Source organism: Podarcis vaucheri (genome assembly GCF_965113315.1).
Source record: "Podarcis vaucheri genome assembly, chromosome: 1".
Lineage (NCBI taxonomy): Eukaryota > Metazoa > Chordata > Lepidosauria > Squamata > Lacertidae > Podarcis > Podarcis vaucheri.
Genome location: NC_138759.1, coordinates 14,742,356 through 14,759,625, shown reverse-complemented (window position 1 = coordinate 14,759,625; position 17,270 = coordinate 14,742,356). Strand labels below are relative to the sequence as shown.

The following is a 17,270-nucleotide window of genomic DNA, read 5'->3' as shown; positions in this document are numbered from 1 at the left end:
ATTATTGAAAGCAGATTTATGCCTCTCTGTCAGTTCTGTTTAAAGGCTCAGAACAAAGGAACTGCATTCCAGACAGTTATATTTGTGTTATGGGTTGTTTGTGGGCTTTTTCTAACATTCTTTGATGGTAAGTCCTTGGTGGTTTTTTTTATTTTTTTTTTTTGTCTAGTGTTTTATCACTGATGACTGTAGAGTAACTAGATACGGAGAACCAGGGGAAATCCTGACATTTATGTGTTTCTTATTTTGGCAGAACCTTAGAAAAGATAACAACGACACCATTTTTGTTTTCCTAATGAGGTAATGTGAGGGTTACATTTTTTTTAAAAAAATGCATATTCCTTGCAGTAAAAGGCAAAGGGAGCTTATAGACAAACTTTTCTTCCTGTTTTCCCTCTATAAATAATTCGGCCTGTCGGAGGACACTTCCTTTTCGCTGCTCATTTGGCAACCTTGCACTGTTGCCATTTTTTAAAAAAGAAACCATGGAAAACGGGTGCCATTTACCACTCCCGTTGCAAAACATCTTGGAAAAAATGCATTTCGTTTGATGGACGACTCAGCGTTTCACTTTCCCCTGTTGCGCACGTGTAGGGCAGGGCCTCCTCACTCCAGACCTTGAGAACAAGGAGAGACCTGCAGGTTCAGGCCAATCCCACCTAGCCCAGCATCCTATTCTTGCAGTGGCCATATAGGAAGCATGCAAGCAGAACCTGGGTGTGATAGCAGTATCTCCTGTGATTTCCAGCAACTGGTATTCAGAATCATCGGTCCCTCTTGACAGTACATGTGGTCCAGCATCTGTGGCTGGCAGGTGAGACAGAGGCAGGGAGCACATGTCCCCTACAGACCCTGGTTTGTGCCCTCTTTGCGTGTTTCCGCCTCTGTGTAGCGTGCCATTGAACCCTTCAAATGCTTTATGGGTGGGGTATAAATAATAAAATTGTTATTATGCTTGCCTGGATGGAATACAGAGAAGGGTGTTTGAATGTGGAGCTGCTAACCTTCTGCACAAGGATAAAGTTCACACCTGGCGGGTAGAAAGGCACCAGGCTCCTTCCCTGCCCCTATATAGCATGTTCTTTCTGGATGGAGCCCCTATATATACAGTCATACCTCGGGTTGCGAACGTGATCTGTGCGGGAGGCACGTTCACAACCCACAGTGTTCGCAACCCACAGCACCACGTCTGCGCACACGCATGATGCGATTCGGCACTCCTGCGTATGCATGTGACGTCATGTTGTGTTTTTGTGCATGCTCGAGCGCTGAAACCTTGAAGTAACCCACTCCAGTACTTCTGGATTCGGCGCGGTCCGGAACCCCAAAACACGCAACCCGCAGCGTTCGCAACCCGAGGTATGACTGTATATAGTTACACTCAGGGAGGGTTCTGTCCGCACAATAGGGAATCCTTGAGTGTAGAAACCCCTGTCTTTTGTATGACTGGAATGTAGCTTAAGGCTGTTATTATTTATTACATTTATATACCAGCTTTATCCCCCAACAATCTCAAGGTGGTTTACATGGTTGTCCTCTTGCCCATTTCATCCTCAAAGCAATCCTGCGAAGCAGGTTAGGCTAAGAGATGGTGACTGGCCCAAGGTCACCAAGTGAGCTACAAGGGTGCCCTGCTCAGTTTCCTTCTGACATGTGGCCCCCAGAAGGTTTTCATGACGGAATGCGGCCCTTAGATTGAATGAGTTTCCCTATCCCTACTCAATGCGGCTTGGTTGCATTTGTTAGGGTTCGTGCCTCAACGATGGTTGAAGACGTCTCTAACTGTTTTGAGCTCTCTAGACTTGGGCCTTGTTGTTTAGTCGTTTAGTCGTGTCTGACTCTTCGTGACCCCATGGACCAGAGCACGCCAGGCACTTCTGTCTTCCACTGCCTCCCACAGTTTGATCAAACTCATGCTAGTAGCTTCAAGAACACTGTCCAACCATCTCATTCTCTGTCGTCCCCTTCTCCTTGTGCCCTCCATCTTTCCCAACACCAGGGTCTTTTCCAGGGAGTCTTCTCTTCTCATGAGGTGGCCAAAGTATTGGAGCCTCAGCTTCACGATCTGTCCTTCCAGTGAGCGCTCAGGGCTGATTTCCTTCAGAATGGAGAGGTTTGATCTTCTTGCAGTCCATGGGACTCTCAAGAGTCTCCTCCAGCACCATAATTCAAAAGCATCAATTCTTCGGCGATCAGCTTTCTTTATGGTCCAGCTCTCACTTCCATACATCACTACTGGGAAAACCATGGCTTTTACTATACGGACCTTTGTTGGCAAGGTGATGTCTCTGCTTTTTAAGATGTTGTCTAGGTTTGCCATCGCCTTTCTCCCAAGGAGCAGGCGTCTTTTAATTTCGTGACTGCTGTCACCATCTGCACTGATCATGGAGCCCAAGAAAGTAAAATCTCTCACTGCCTTGGGCCTAGCAAGGCCTAACACACTGTTTCTGTCACTAAGGCAGCCCTGTATAGGGACGTTTTATGCTTTATTATGTTTTTATATGTATTGGAAGCTGCCCAGAGTGACTGGGACAACCCTGCCAGATTCGCGGAGTATAACTAATAGAATGACGAAGACAACGATATTGATGAAGATGATGTGGTCCATTTTCCTGGGCCACATTTGAGAGGTGGCTCTAACAACTCTCACACAGTTGTGTGCCCATGATGGGAACTTTGCATTTAGGAAACATCTGCCTGCAACCGCACTTCAAGGTTTTTGTGTGTGTCCTTTTGTAATCTTTACAGAGCCTGACTGTTAAAGAAGGTTGCTTCAAAGTACATTGAAAGAAAATAATCTTTGGGGGGGAATTTGAGACTACTATACAGCTCTTGTTACACGAGGCCTCAAATGGCTCTTGTTGCACACGGTCTTTTTGGGATTGTTCCTCTGGTGCTGAAAGGCCTGCTGTCTTCGAAGTAAGGGCACCACAGTTTTTCACTTGGAGGGAGAGTGGCAATAGTGTGTGGCAGGATGGGAAATGCTGCTGTTGCTGTTTTCGAAAAAACCATTTCCTCCAGGGATAGATAGATAGATAGATAGATAGATAGATAGGTGATAGATGTTTGTGTGTGCTATGGCTGCCATCAGGCCATGTCAGCTATGGGAAGAATGTTCAGACATGCTTATCAGAGCAAAGGAAGGTGTGGCATTTCTGAGGGGGGTTGCAAAGTCTCTCCTCTGCTGGATAAGATAGTCCAGGAATGAGAGTGATTTAGAATGGGTGGCAGGCAAGCAATGGATCAATGCTAGCAGTTGTCAGCACAAGAGTTCTGTCTTGATCCAAGGATATTTTCCTATCTGTGTTGGGGGTCGGTATTAACACGCTTTCCGCTGGGAGAAGAAGCACAGGTGCATGAAGTCACAAAGTGTGTGGGGTGTGCCCCCCCTCTCTCTGTGTGTGTTTGTTTCTGTGTGTGAGAGGGGCAAAAGATTCTTTATTCCTTGCTTTGAACGCACAGTGCACTGTCACAGCAATTCTGTGATCCGTCACAGCCTTAAAAACTGTGTTGCAGACCGTTTGTCTTCAGTTTGTCAGGGAGCGTTCTGGGTTTGAAAAGTTTGAAGGCCACCACTGTAGGTAATCAAAATGTAGTGTGGCTCCAGCGATCCAGACTTGATGACTGAGGATAACCGTCGCTTCGGGGATAAGGTGTTTACAGGAGGTTTCTAGTTAGAGTAGAGCTATGAGAGAAAACGTTATTTCTGCTCTGGTGTTAGATGCAATATGCAGAAGAAGGAAAATGATTGGTTACTTTGGTGATTGTGCACAGCATCTTTTGACACGAAGAAAAACTGTCCGTTGGGAGCGATTTTTCAACAGTTCTTTGGAACGCATCTTAATTGGGTGCAGAACCTTCTCGTGTGCTTTGTTTGTTCCACGTTCCGCTGTGATGGAAATGTCAATTATTATCTTGTAATATTTTCGAGAGCAAGGTGAGTACACGTGCCCCTGCTGATGACACCCAGTGTCTGCAGCGAGATTAGGAGATGTGTTTAGGAAATTAGCAGCAAGCACAAACACTTAATTAAAAAAACACACAGCACCAACGTGCAGAGTCCTCCATCTTCAGCTAGTTTGCTGGAAGCAGAAAGGAACCTCACACAACATAGTGAGGTGGGAAAATATACTTGATATTCTACATTTTCAGCAGGAAGAATCATTTCCGCTAACCCTCCCCTGCAAAAGCAGGCGTTCTAGTAGCTGTCATTTGCTTGGGAGCTTCCTAAGTGACTGAAAAGCCAGGTTTTCATTAAGATTTAACTATCACTGGGGTTGTGATTGGTGTCAGCGCCTTGTCTTTTCACCATGATTATAAGCATATCTGGTTTGACATTTGAGGAACTGAGGCAGTCATGGAATAAGAGGAGAAGTCTTGGTTAAGTAGCGGGGAGCAGAGAGTAGGAATAAGTGGGCAGCTATCTGAATGGAGAGGTGTAAATAGTGGAGTTTCCCAAAGATCACCATTGGGACCTTCACCTTTCCAAACTGAGTGAATGGGCGGTAAAATGACAAATGTCATTAATACAAACAAGGGTAAAGCAATGCATGTGTGTGTGTGGGGGGGGATGATTGACTAGGAACGAGAGCTTGGGGTGAATGTGGATAAGATACTGATTAGAAAAGATACAGGACACTGATTGGATGGGGGAAATGGCATGGCCTGCTGGATGAAGTCATGGCCGGATGCCTGGCTCCTAGGTGAGGACATCAGGACTTTCTGTTGCTGGTCTTACTTGTTCTCAGTATATTCACCAAACTGGGATTTTATAGGGTTCTTGTGGTTCCTTGGAAACAGCTAAAACCATTAAACTGGAAGAATTTGGGTGCAAGTGTGCAGTTTGGATTCCCTCTTTAATTTGCCTCTTCCCGCTTCCTGCTTCACACAAAACCATCTGCTGTTTCCCCCCTAATCTGTTTCTCTCATCCCAGTTCTCAGGCTCCAATTCACGGTGCTCCCTATCCCCTGAATGGCCTGTCCCAATGAACACGCATAGACCTGCCTGTAGAAATCAAAATACATTTGGGTCCCTGGAAGTGAGCTGACAGCATCATAGAAGATACTTGCAAAGCATCCAGCTTCAGATAATTTTATAGTTGTCAGTTCTTAAAGTCTCCACTTCAGCCTGTTCGAAAGATGACACCTTTAACTTTTTGCCTTTAAGAACTGTGTGCTGGAACAAACCAAAGGTCCTAAGGTTTAGTAACATAGTCCAGCATCCTTTTCCTGCTGGCTTGGGTGCCAATTGGAAGGTCGGCGGTTTGAATCCCCACGACGGGGTGCGCTTAGTCCCAGCTTCTGCCAACCTAGCAGTTTGAAAGCATGCCAAAAAGTGCAAGTAGATAAATAGGTACCGTTCCGGCGGGAAGGTAAATGACGTTTCCGTGTGCTGCTCTGGTTTAATCATGCTGGCCACATGACCTGGAAAAACTGTCCGCAGACAAACGGCGGCTCCCTCGGCCAGTAAAGCGAGATGAGCGCTGCAACCCCAGAGTCGTCCGCGACTGGACTTAACTGTCAGGGGTACTTTATCTTTACCTGGGTGCACTAGCCCTCTCTTGCTGCTGTACTCAGTGGCTGATGTTAGTTGGCATTTCACTGTTGATGTTCTATTTTTAATAATTTCTTCCCCCCTTCCATTCAGTTTATATGCTGCGAAGTAGGGGGAGCTTGCAACACGTTACTTGGCATGTGCCCACCCTTGTAGAGGCTAAAGGAGAAGTGGAAGCTAGGACCCAGGGGATCACGGGCAGTCTCCTCTTGTAGCCTGTATCTGCAAGGTCTGCTGTTGCCTACTAAAACTTTCACTGGAAGCCCTGCAAGGTGGGGAGCGAGGCCTTGAAAGGTTCATATAGCCGAATTTTGCAAAGTCTCCAACCTTCCCCATCCTCTTTTGTCTTCTTTCATCATCCTTTCTGGATAATGTGATGCTTCAGGCAAGAACAGTTTCAATCTCCCCTTCCCCCCATGTACAGTACCTAGTACAGTCATACCTCGGGTTGATTGTGCTTCGGGTTAAGCGCGTTTGAGTTGCGCTCTGTGGCAACCCGGAAGTAACGAAGCATGTTACTTCCGGGTTTCGCTGCTCACGCATGCTCAGATGCTCAAAATGACGTCATGTGCATGCGCGGAAGCGGCAAAACACGAGTTGCGCATGCGCAAATGTGCCTTTGCATCTAACGTTGCGTTCAGGATGCGAACAGGGCTCCGGAACGGATCCCGTTCGCATCCCGAGGCACCACTGTATAATTTACTACAGTGGTACCTCAGGTTAAGTACTTAATTCGTTCCGGAGGTCTGTACTTAACCTGAAACTGTTCTTAACCTGAAGCACCACTTTAGCTAATGGGGCCTCCTGCTTCTGCCGCGCCACTGGAGCACGATTTCTGTTCTCATCCTGAAGCAAAGTTCTTAACCTGAAGCACTATTTCTGGGTTAGCGGAGTCTTAAACCTGAAGCGTATGTAACCTGAAGCGTATATAACCTGAGGTACCACTGTGTTTAGTATTTCTATAAACTTATATATGATGATAACAGTGGTTTCTTGATTCCAACCCCCCCCCCCCGTGGGATCAAATCTCATTAACATTGACCCCCTAAGATGCAGATTGGTCAGGCCAGTCTGAGTTAAACAAGTCTGCTGAATCTAACATACATTTTCTAAATATGCTCCAATGGAGGTATGCAGAGTCCCGTTAGAAACAGACAATATATTCCACACTTTCCTCAGCAAAGAGTTTGTTTGATGTATCAATGCTTGGCGGGTCTCGTAGGGGTTTGCCTTGTTTCAAAAGCCTTGCAAACCTGTTTTATCAGTGTCAGCGTGTGAGGAAATAAATATGTGTGTGGATCTTGGAATCTGAAATCACTTGGTTGTCCTCAGAAAAGCTTCAGCAAGTAAGAGTTAAAGTAGGGTTAGTTTGTGGCAACTGCATGGTTAATTTTCCTCCCGTCCCCCTTGTTTCTCCAGGAGAATGTCACTTTATGTGAAACATCTTAAATCCACTGTCTGCTATACTGTCTGAGCTCTTCATCCCCAATGGCCATTATAAAGTTGCCATATGCCTAAAAATATGCTCGGCACAACTGTGATGTTTCAGGCTCCGAATTCGTTTTTCATTTTATTGCATGATCCTCAGATGAAAATAAAAATCCTTCTTCTCCTGTGGCTTGAAGGCTGTTTGGGCGCATATGGCTCATTATAAAAGAAGGGAAAAACTTCAAGTATTTAAAATATTGTGCAGAATTTTTACAGCTGTTTTGCATTTGTTTGGTTTTCTGTCTTTTCTGCTGTGGGGGTTGGTGGCTTGGTAACCAGTCAAATGTAACCTTGTCATTTTTAACCACGATCAATCCATAAAGTTTGTTACCTTCCTCTTTGGTCCAACTTAGGAACACATAAAAACAAAGCAGATGTCAGAGCAATAACCAGGTGCATGGTTTCAGCTGCTTTTGTAATAGGAGAGGGAGGATGGTGCACTTGGAGGTTACTTTAGTCACTTGCAGTAGGGCAGGTTGCTAACGATTGTTGGAGAGTCTGCAGGCTTCTGCTTTTATTCAACCATTAGCAGACACTGCACGACTCCTGCACCAAGGTGCAACCTGCACTCTTACATCCAAACAGTTTGTGACAAACCATTGCAGCATTTTGAGACTCCAAAACCCATGATGCAGTGTGATCTCAGATGACACAGGCACGTGAAAAGATGAGTTCGTAAGCAGTCTGAAGGTTCCAGCCTTATTTAAGATCAGTGTCATGTGAAGCGCACAGCCATGTAGTTTCTGGTCTGTTGCCTTCCAACTATAGCACTGTTCAGATGCCTCTTACAATTCTGAGTGCCTGGCACTGATTGGGATGGTGATTAAAAAGCAGTGACTTTTTAATATTGGATGCTTCACAGGGCGAAGAGGAGTCACTTTCGTTAATGGCTTTTGCTTTAGGAGGACAGAAGTGGATTAAAGCGGTGCCTTCAAGGACAGCAGATTGGCTTGAGTGTCAGTGCATGAAAATATTTTGATCCCATTGTAACTAGTAGCTGCTAGTTCCTGTTGTTGTTGCCGGTTTGATTAAGTGCCCAGTCTGTTCATTGCAGGAGTGGTGGGAGGAAGGGGCAGGGAGAGGAAGTGACTTTCCAAAGTGCATCTCCCAGAGGAGAACAAAAAATGTGATTAGGGTGGTGCAGTTGGAAGTGTGTGTGTGTGTGTGTGTGTTTTAAATCCTTTCCCCCTTTTGGTTTGTAGATTATATCTATCCTGTGCAGTTTTCCACATGCTGCTTAATGGAATATTGGGTGGCCCCAAAGGAAGTTCTCTCTGTAAATCAAAATTGGGATTGTGAAATGCAAAAACAAAACCCCAGTCACTTCTGGGTTATTAATTGGTACGCACGATCGGAATTTCCTATACTGGATGATAAGTTAGCTACAGTTCCCCGTCCTGCAGCAGGCACGGCTGGCTGTTAGCTGGTGATATTCTTTCCTGGTTCTGATGTTAACACAGGAAAAGGCATCAGGTCACTTACAGTTACACCCAGCTTGCCATATGTTTTTAAATAGAACGTTTATTTTTTTTTTTTTAAAAAAGGAGTTTTAGGCAAAAGGAAAGAAATAAAAGTTTCCGTTTGGGTATCTTCATGTCACTGAAGTGGTGATAGGCGAGTGCTTACAGCTTCACAATAACTATATACAGTGGTACCTCTGTTTAAGTAATTACCGTATATTTTGCTCTATAAGACTCACTTTTTCCCTCCTAAAAAGTAAGGGGAAATGTGTGTGCGTCTTATGGAGCGAATGCAGGCTGCGCAGCTATCCCAGAAGCCAGAACAGCAAGAGGGATTGCTGCTTTCACTGCGCAGCGATCCCTCTTGCTGTTCGGGCTTCTGAGATTCAGAATATTTTTTTCTTGTTTTCCTCCTCCAAAAACTAGGTGCGTCTTGTGGTCTGGTGCGTCTTATAGAGCAAAAAATACGGTAATTCGTTCCGGAGGTCTGTTCTTAACCTGAAACTGTTTCAGGTTACAGACTCCGCCAACCCAGAAATATTACCTCGGGTTAAGAACTTTGCTTCAGGATGAGAACAGAAATCGTGCTCCGGCAGCACGGCAGCAGCGGGAGGCCCCATTAGCTAAAGTGGTGCTTCAGGTTAAGAACAGTTTCAGGTTAAGAACGGACTTCCGGAACGAATTAAGTACTTAACCCGAGGTACCACTGTATTTAAAATGCATCTCTGGGTTATTTGTGGGGCATAGGAATTCGTTCATTATTTTCCCCCCAGAATATAGTCCGGCCCACCACACGGTCTGAGGGATGGTGGACCGGCCCATGGCTGAAAAAGGTTGCTGACCCCTGCTTTAGAGACTTCCTGCAGACGGGCAGGAAGTCAGGATATAGTCTGGCTTCACCCAAATGTCTAAGCCAAACTGCTCACATCTGTAACCAATAAAGTTGTGGCCTAATCTATCCCATCAACCCAACATAATCGTGTCTGTGTGTTTATTTCTGAGTGGAGCTGCGGGGCCTCACCATGCAAGTAGCAATTGCCTTTACTAGGCAGGATTAAAAAGTGGAGCTGAAACTTAAAATGCCAGGGAGGTGCAAGGGGGGCAGCTGCTTCCCCCTCTAAATCAAGTAAATAAATAAAAATACTTACCGGTAACTAACTGACCAATTACCTCACAGAAACCTCGGTTCTGTCCCCCCCCTCCAATATAAAGCCTACCCCCTAAAATAAATCCTGGCTACACCCATGGCCACATTCAGAAGCAACACCAAACCATGGTTTGGCTCTATGTGAATGATGAGACATGCGGCCCTTTGTTTCTCCCCCACGCTTGCATGCAGTGATTCCTTCTCTTAGTTGCCGGGGTTTCAGCAACCTATAGTTTACCATACCATCCATATTAGACAAGGAATGGCGAGTGTGCACCATACGTTTGCCTCGCTTGGATGAAATGACAGGCTATGGCTTGCCAAGAAGAAATGGACAGTGGGGGGGGGGGGAGGGAGCACATGGGCTCATTGACGAAATGCCAAATGATGGTTTGATGTTATATCTAAACTAGTCCAGTTTTATGTCTCATAAGCTTCCATGAAACAAAGTTAGGGTTAGCTGTTAGGTCAGGAGAGCATGGTGTGATGCTCCGCGATCACACAAGTATCTCCCACAACTTTTCTCCACCTCTTCCATGAAGGATTTCTTGGAGTTTACCTTTGCTCTGCTTTTATAAACCTGAAATCTTCCTCTCCATGGTGCACCTTGGGAAACAGGGCAGCCTGCTCTTCTTTTCCTCCCATTCTGTTCTCTCCCCACAACTGTTACTCTACATTCCTTGGCTCCCGGTTGTTTCTGCAGACCCCGGGGTTCATCCAAGCATGCTTCTCCCTAGCTCTCATTTCTTAGTGGCGCCATTTTGGCCACAGACTTGGTTTGTTGAGTTTGTTATTGGAAGGGAGTGTTGTTTACTGAAGTTTGCAAATTAGATGCAGGCTTGTGCCTCCTGGTGCTTATGAAAGACAAGTCACATCTCACAGATCTCCAGCATTAAGGTTTAGAAAATATCTCTCTTCTACTCTTGTGTTGGTGGGCTACTCTTGTGAACAGCCAGGAATATCACCCCCTGCCAGCGTAGCAAAGGACGCCTTTGCAATTCTAGACACAATTGAAGTGGTTTCTCTAGCTGTCAGACTGTATCATCCTATGTTAGCGAGCTACATTAAATGTACATGCTGCTCTCCTTTAAAAAAAATATGAATATTTGCCTATAACAGCGGGAAGACACTTTAAAGAGTGGATCTTAGAAGTGATTTATTGCACAGTTGAGACAGCGTAATCTATTGCTGCAAAAACCCATTTGTGGAGTGGGTGGAAATTTCTGTTTTAACTCGACTCGACATCTAAATTCTGTACATATTTTTACTGCATGAAATCCTTATAAAAATCAATAGGCAGTCCAAACGAAAGCAGCAACGTTCAGCACTAATCCGGTGCCTTAAAATCTAAGGGTGTTTGAACTTTAAAGCTGGAATGTATCAAATGGATCTTTTATATCTGTGGTTTTCTTTTTAATCCAGTGTTTGCACAGTTGGGCTGCAATCTAGCTAAAGTTAATTAGGACTAAAGCCTGGAATCATCTGCACACTTATCTTGGAATAAGTCCCATTCAGAGCCACTTACTTTTGAGTAAGCATGTTTAGGGTTGTGCTTCGTTTCACTATGATTGTGATAGCAGTACTAATACTCAATATTAGTAATGTACCTTCTGAAGAATTATGTCTGCTGTTCCCCTCAGCTCCTCTCCCCCCACCATTCAGTTCTTCTGCCCCATCTGCTTTGTGTGCATGTGTGTGTGAGAGAGAGATGGAAAATGTGCTTTTTTGGGTACAGTATCTGTTGCTCTTGCAAGCGTCCACCAAAATATCTCTGGGTCAGCTGAGCTATGTGTTTACCCAGCAGATTCTTCAGGGAGATGCCACAGAATCCAGCTCTAGGAGTAGCACTTCAGGGAGGAGAAGATGTTAGATGGGTCCATTTTACTCATTCCACTCTGTTGTCATCATTACAATTCATACCTCCCTGGTACAAACTTTCCCCGGCCTGGTGCTCTCTGTACATTGTTGGACTACATAAGACAAGTCCAGCATCTACAATGCTGCAAGCAGCATCTGAGTGTCTTCTTTGGGTGATCACTCATAGCGGAGTAAGATTGTCTTCCATAAACATGGTTTTAACAGTGACTCTGTAAGTGACTGTGGAGGCCAATTCTGGATCCACACGTCCTTCCACAGTGGGGACATAGGTTTCCAGGTAGGAGTTGATCATGGTGCCTTCCTCTTAGCACTTTTCTCCCTTTTGCCCTGAGTTTGAGCATATTCAAAGCCCATGACACCTTAGGTAAGGCTGTTCTCCAGTTGGAGTGCTCACAGGCCAGTGTTTCCCAGTTGTACTATATTTTTTCAGATTTGCCTTGAGAGAGTCTTTAAGCCTTTTTTTGTTGACCACCAGCATTACATTTTCCATTTTTGAGTTCGGAATAGAGTAGTTGCTTTAGAAGACGATAATCAGGCATCCACACAACATGACCAGTCCAATGTAACAGGGTAACAGTGAGTGTAAACAGTGCTATCTCCACTTGTGGTTCCAAGCAACTGGTGTTCAGAAGCATCTTGCATGGCTAGTATCCCATTATCCTCCATTCGCTCGTATGATCCTCTTTTAAAGCCACCCAACTAGATTGAATTCCATTTACTTCTGAGTACTGTATCCCTGAAACATTCCCAGGGCATTTAGCAAGGGCTGCAGGAGGCGACATAAGAATAGCCTTGGTACATCATAACATCAGAAGAGCCTTGCTAGGTCAGGCCAAGGGCTTGTCTAGTTCAGCATCCTGTTCTTAGTGGCCAGCCAGGTACCTACAGGTATTCTGCAAGGACCCAAGTACAACAACACCCTCACCACTTAGGATTCCCAGTGACTGATGGACAGAGCCATGATGCCTTCATCAGTGGAGGTAGACCATGGTGATCATGGCTGGTAGTCATTGACAGCCTTGTCCACCAGGAATTTGTCTAACCACCTTCTAAAGTTACCCCAAGTTGTCTGCCCTGAATCTTCCAACATTCGGCTTCATTGGATGACCCCGGGTTCTAGTATTATGAGATAGGGAGAAAAATGTCTCTCTTCACTTCCTCCACTCTAGGCACAATGTTATATCTCTCTATCATTATCCCTTCTCTGTGTGTTGCTGCTGTTGCAGCCAGTAGACTAGGCTGTGGTTTGTACTTGGTTGTGAAGTGTGTGCTGTGCCCAAGAGCGTTTCTGCACTTGGCACATGTGAACACAGGTCCCCAAAGGCTGGCAATCCCTGTGCATGGACTACATGGGAAATGGCACAAAATCAATCTTGGATTATTTTCATGGTGTGTTTTAGCCAGGATAGGACACCGTCTTGTCCTCAGATGGTGTGTTGATGTAATGAATTTATTTAAACGTGCATTGAGAGGTACTGGCTGCAGTTAGTGTTCTCTATCAGTGATTGGTGTGGGAAAACTTATTTGCCATGCAGAATATTATGGATATGTTTTATTCTAGTTATTTGGCCAAAGACTTAAATAGATCAGATGAAGAGAAGAACAGCAGCTAGATGCTCAACTTAGCTCAATTTAGCAAGCTGGTTATCTTGAGGACTTGGAGACACCTCTGGTCTGTGAGCCATGCAGTGCCATTCTATATTAAGGATTCTCCCCACTGCCGCCACCCCCCATCAACCCCGCCCCCCCCATCATAAGACTGTGACTCTGGACAGCTGCCACAGAGAAGCTGACTATGTTAGCAATGTGTAAACTTTCTAAGGACCCTGTGTGCTTTGAACAGCTGGTTGATAGGCAGAGGTTCAACACATGGAACTTTCCCAAGCTTGGTGGTGTGTTTATAAGCTGCACCTGTTGAATTTCGGCCTGTCTTGCGCATCTTAATGATTGCAGTTGCTACAGTCTTAGCTCTTCCCTCCCATGTCATCTTACGAAGAGAGAAAGAGACAAAAAGGATAGCCCTGATGATTTTGTGTGTTATTCTTGTCCCACCACCCCTGCTGAGATATGCCCCTTCGTAGGAACATACGAAGCTGCCTTATGCTGGTCAGACCATTGGTCTGTCTAACTCAGTATTGTCTACACTGACTGGCAGCAGTTCTCTAGGGATTGCTCCCAGCCTCACCTAGCGATGCCAGGAATGGAACCTGGAATTTTTCTGCATGCAAAAAGGTTCTGCCACTGACTCTAAGCTACATACCTTCTCATTGCCCTTTTAGCAGTGTCACAATTTTGCATTGCAGGAAGGTGAGTTCAGCATTGCATTAATGTTTTCTGTAGTCAACGTGTGATGTGCGAATGAAAGATGAATGTCTCCAAATATTCCATAGACATGCATCGGGCAGTGATGGGCAATGGTCCGGAGTCATGTGTTCTTAATGCGGTTCTTAAGACCTATTCACATACTTCTAAAGTTTTTTTTTTAATTTTAGAGTGTACACATAAATCCCGAAAGTGTGACTACTACAAAATACAGACCTTTGAAAGCAGGTACTCTCATACAGGTGAGAGAGATTGGACTGAGGGCAGACCCACACCATACATTTAAAGCACAGTTAATACCCATCTAAAACACATGACGCCCCCCAAAGAATCCTGGGAACTGTAGTTTGTGTAGGGTGCTGGGAACTGTAGCTCAGCGGGGAGAAAACTACAGTTCCCTGAATTCCTTGGGAGCAATGTGCTTTTCATTTTGCATTGGATGTGCTTGAAACTGCACTCCGTGGCAAGCCCAGGCCTTCTCCGAGATTGGATAACAGTGTCGATGCACTTTGTATGTCTCATTGTCTGAAACAAAGCTTGCCCGTTATCTGAATGAGGGGCTACCTTAAAATCCTGTGTACAGGGGTATATATATTACTCTCATCTCATTAAAGGAAGGGCGGACTTTCAGCACTGCGAGAAAGAGAAGACAATAGTTATCCCCTTTTCCCAGGATCTGGTGGAAATGGCTTTGCAGTGTAAATTACCCCCTGGGATACTTCGCATGCTTTTGCGAACAGGGCATAATGGCATTTTTTTTCCTTCAGCAGCTAATGCTGTAGCTGTGACGCTCTTATTAGCATGCTGTATAAATGCAAGTGACGTTTGCTCCCAGAGGTAGGATGGGCTGGTGAGCTAAACGCTTCCTCCAAATGGCTTGTGGGAGGAACCGAAGAACAAGTGGCCCGCCAGTGAATCAATGCAGACCACCCCCTCTTTAGTGTCACTTGTGGGCTCGTTTATTAAAGGAAGTTGTAAAGTGGGCATGTGGGGAATGCATCTTAACACAGTTCGCTTTTAAAAGGTACATTTCAGAGTAGACTTCGCCAGCCCTCCAGATGTTTTCGGAATACAACTCCCATTGTCTGCAGGTCTAATGGGATTTGTAGTCCAATGCTGCCGTGTTGGCTGGGGCTGATGGAAGTTGTTGTCTGAAACATGTAGAGGGCACCAGGTTGGGGAAGGCTGGCCTACACTGATTGGCAGCAGGCCTGCAGGATTTCAAACAGGTGTCTTTCTATGCCTTAATTGGAGATGGAACCTGGGTCCTTTTGCACACAGAAAATATGCTCTTCCACTGAGCTTCCAGTCCTTTCTGTGGGTACGAAATCCCCCTTTAAAGTTTCATGTGCATGTGCCTGCTATGCAACAATCAATACAGTGGCATAGTGCTATGATTTTAATCAGTTTCCAGTAATGGCTTTAATAGGTGCAAACTGATTATTGTTCATGTTCACAGCCACAGGTGGGTAACTCCTATTATTCCCATTTCCCTGGAAACCACAAAAGAGTGATTAGTTTCTGATGTTGCACCACGAGTCGATGCCCACAGAGGTCTTCTCCTAGGTTCAAGGCCCAGAGTTGGCCCAGGATATTTCAGAGCCTGATGCGGGAACTCAACCCCCCCCCCCCCCATGGTGGCAGAAGTTTATAAATGAATTGTCAGTTTGCTGCATTGTACTGGTGTCCCAACATTTTTTGCCTGAACTGAACCTTGCCCTGTTCTGCTCAGCTGTAATTAGGGGACTAAATTATTCGGAGATTGTCTGTCACAGATGTCCTGCTTGTTTGTTTGCTATTAGCAACATGCTTTTTGGGGGGGATGGGGGAGGGGGAGATCTAGTTGTGTGAACAAGCTGAGAGCCACTGTGGTTCCTCAATGGAGCTTTCCCCCCCAAATGCCTCTTCCTCACCTATGAGTGGTCTTTTGGAAGACACATTTTTGCAGACTAACCCTGCCTCGCGGGACGCGGGTGACGTTGTGGGTTAAACCAAAGAGCCTAGGACTTACCGAAGGTCGGCGGTTCAAATCCCCGTGACGGGGTGAGCTCCCATTGTTCGGTCCCAGCTCCTGCCCACCTAGCAGTTTGAAAGCACGTCAAAGTGCAAGTAGATAAATAGGTACCGCTCCGGCGGGAAGGTAAACGGCGTTTCCGTGCGCTGCTCTGGTTTGCCAGAAGTGGCTTAGTCATGCTGGCCACATGACCCGGAAGCAGCGGGACCCTGTGATGGAAGCCAGAGCGCACGGAAATGCTATTTACCTTCCCACCGCAGTGGTACCTATTTAGCTACTTGCACTGGTATGCTTTTGAACTGCTAGGTTGGCAGGAGCTGGGACAGAGCAATGGGAGCTCACCCCGTTGTGGGGATTCAAACTGCTGACCTTCTGACTGGCAAGCTCAAGAAGCTCAGTGGTTTAGACCACAGCACCACCCGTGTCCCTCATACTCACGTGCAGATGGTTAATCAGGGTTCACATCCCTGCAGAGGGAGTCCTGTGCATGTTCATTGGTGTTCATGTGGGGCCTGCTTCAGGCTGACATCGTTCACACATTGGCCAAGGGATGAGACTAGCCAGGTACATGTTTGGAAGCTTCTTTGCAAGTTTGGTACCTAGGGATATAAAATGGGGGACCCTTTCCATGGCACATGAGACTTGCATTGCTGTGATGGCTTGAAAATATGCTGCTGTGTTCATGTAAACTTAAATGATGCCTGGAATATATACAGCCCCGTGTGGAAGCATCACCGGTGATGTTCCCAAAGCTTTTGCATGAGGCTTGCTGGGAAGTGTGAACTGGCTTCCAGTCTCTTTCTCTGGGCTTCAGCAATCTCCAAAGCAGTAATGTCCAGCTTGTTCCCCAGCTGCAAAGAAGAAAAATGTAGGAGGAGACAAACTGGAGAAATTGAGTTCCTTTAACACCACCTGGGGCAGAATTTGTGGTGTGAGTTGCAGCTTCTAAAGCAAACTAGCTGAGTATCTCTCTCTCACCAGCCTCAGAGAAGGGAACAGTTTTAAAACAGAAAACCTTGAGACTCCTATTTAAAATTCTGTCAGAGCATTCTACAGAAATGCAAATTTAGAGGGAGGCGTTTGAAAACGCAGCAGGTTAGTTTTGAACGTGGTGATGGCTTTATGATTATTTTTTTCCAAATGCACAAGTTATAAATGGCAGTAACTGTGATGCAGATAAAGCAGTATAAATGGGTTTTGCATGAAAACATTGCCACATTTCCCCACAAAACAGAACTGGGGTAGGTGGAATAATCTCTGTAAAAAGTTACAGTAAGTCAAGGAGCAGCAAGGGGAAAAAATAATGCAAAGATTACTTAAAACCAACAATAAATGTACAAATTAAAAGTCATAAAATTACTGACTAGTTTGGGTGTGTGGTTTATAGAATATGTGGAATGTTAAAAT

General features: G+C 45.4%; 1 protein-coding gene across 4 annotated transcripts in view; it reads left to right on the top strand.

Moving 5' to 3' along the window:
- Positions 1–17,270, top strand: part of KIF26A (kinesin family member 26A) — a 173,149-nt gene that overhangs the window by 36,800 nt on the left and 119,079 nt on the right. Inside the window, exon 1 of one of the 4 annotated variants that reach the window (XM_082216418.1) lies at positions 822–923. The exons of 2 other annotated variants lie outside the window; for them this stretch is intronic. In XM_082216418.1, coding sequence (XP_082072544.1) covers positions 837–923 — 87 coding nt within the window. In that variant the 5' untranslated portion in view covers positions 822–836. Of the gene's footprint in view, positions 1–821; positions 924–1,311; positions 1,360–17,270 lie in introns of those variants that run through there. One more of the 4 variants, XM_082216419.1, reaches the window with a different exon arrangement.